The 291-nt window shown below is 54.6% G+C and overlaps 1 protein-coding gene across 1 annotated transcript in view; it reads right to left on the bottom strand.

Annotated features, from left to right (window-relative positions):
* The window catches only part of LOC119594813 (protein O-linked-mannose beta-1,2-N-acetylglucosaminyltransferase 1-like), a gene marked incomplete in the record, with an annotated part of 15,208 nt that continues 14,917 nt past the window's right edge, over positions 1 to 291 (bottom strand). The window contains 1 exon segment of the mRNA XM_037943904.1: positions 1 to 282. Within this exon segment, the coding sequence (XP_037799832.1) occupies positions 102 to 282 (181 nt within the window).

Here is a 291-nt window from a genome sequence, read left to right on the forward strand (position 1 = left end):
GGACTGAGAAGGAGACTAGCAATGCAATTAATATTCACCTATTCTTTTTATAAAAAGAAAATCCCTAAAACCCTCTTAAACCTCCGCAGAACACGGTGAAGCTAGTCCTCGTTCCAGAGGATGTTGGTGAGATTAAGCACGCGGTCGAGGGGGGCGGAGCTGACGCGGTAGAGCCTCGGATTCTTCTCGAAGAAAGTTTGCTCCCAGTTGTCTCTGTGTGAGGCCGCGCGCCTCAGGTCGTCGCGAGAGGGCTTGGTCAGCCGGCCCGTCCTCAGGTGGCGGCTGGCGGTG

This window comes from Penaeus monodon, chromosome 34 (assembly GCF_015228065.2).
Source record: "Penaeus monodon isolate SGIC_2016 chromosome 34, NSTDA_Pmon_1, whole genome shotgun sequence".
NCBI classification, from domain to species: Eukaryota; Metazoa; Arthropoda; class Malacostraca; order Decapoda; family Penaeidae; genus Penaeus; species Penaeus monodon.